The sequence below is a fragment of the Hippocampus comes genome, unplaced genomic scaffold, assembly GCF_001891065.2.
Source record: "Hippocampus comes isolate QL1 unplaced genomic scaffold, H_comes_QL1_v1.1 scaffold20, whole genome shotgun sequence".
Classification (NCBI taxonomy): Eukaryota; Metazoa; Chordata; class Actinopteri; order Syngnathiformes; family Syngnathidae; genus Hippocampus; species Hippocampus comes.
In genome coordinates this window covers 1,054,566-1,055,473 of record NW_017805462.1, presented here as the reverse complement: position 1 = coordinate 1,055,473, position 908 = coordinate 1,054,566, and the positions used below count along the sequence as shown (strand labels likewise).

At 50.6% G+C, this 908-nt stretch overlaps 1 protein-coding gene across 1 annotated transcript in view; it reads left to right on the top strand.

The window, feature by feature from the left end:
* larp4b (La ribonucleoprotein 4B) overlaps positions 1 to 904 on the top strand; it is a gene marked incomplete at its 3' end in the record, with an annotated part of 15,071 nt that extends 14,167 nt beyond the window's left edge. The window contains exons 16-17 of the mRNA XM_019874914.1: positions 238 to 352; positions 599 to 904. Of these exons, the coding sequence (XP_019730473.1) occupies positions 238 to 352; positions 599 to 904 (421 nt within the window). The remainder of the gene's footprint in view (positions 1 to 237; positions 353 to 598) is intronic.
* Between the last annotated feature and the right edge of the window lie 4 nt (positions 905 to 908).

Here is a 908-nt window from a genome sequence, read left to right as displayed (position 1 = left end):
CCTTAAAGTGAGGAAAATTTTTTTAAATTTTTTTTTTTTTTTTTTTTTTTTTTACTTGGACTCCCCAAACGTACATTTAATTACAAAATGATTCAATACAAGTGAGTAAATGTGGCATCGTCCTGCTCTATTCTGGTTCTTTGTCAGCAATGTGTAAGTGAAGGTGATACAATTGTCCAGACTGATGTCATGCTTCTCACATGACATTTTGGCTAATTTCCTGGCACTTGCTTTCAGAGAAGTGAGGGTGTCAGAGGTGAAGCAGGCCAAGGACGCGCAGCTGTCTGTGGAGCGAGTTCCCGGCACGCTGTCCACCGCCAGCAAGTCTGTGCAAGTCAACGGCGCTGCAACGGTCAGTGCTCACTTCATTCAGAGTGCAGTTTAATACAAGCATCTAGATAGAGATAGACTCCTCATTGTAGCCACACCATTAGTCTCTCTTTGCAAAGGATAAAGAGGATTTCCCTTTGTGTAGAGCTGCAGCAATTCATGGTGTAACGGACAACTAATCGATTATCAAATTAATCGACAACTACCATGTTAATTGTTTGCTCACGGTGCCGTTTAAAAAAAAAAAAAACGTCCCATGTGCTTGCAGGAACAGCGGAAACCTTCCTATGCTGAGATCTGCCAGCGAGCGAAGGAGACCCCCGCACCGACGCAGCCTCTAGCCCCCAAGGAAGCCAAGCCAGCAGGTTGTGCCCCTACGGACGAGGAGAAGAAGTGCCCCGAAGTCTCAGGCCCGGCAGGGGAAGCCGCTAAGGCCAGAGAGACTTGCCCCCCGTCCTCCAAGCTGGCCCCGGGGGGAAGACCCCTGCGGGACGGGCGCAGGGCAGCTGGCCGCTGGGCCTCTCCGCCGCCCCACCCAGGAAAGAAGGATTCCCACCATACCCCGCCCAAGTCCCCCC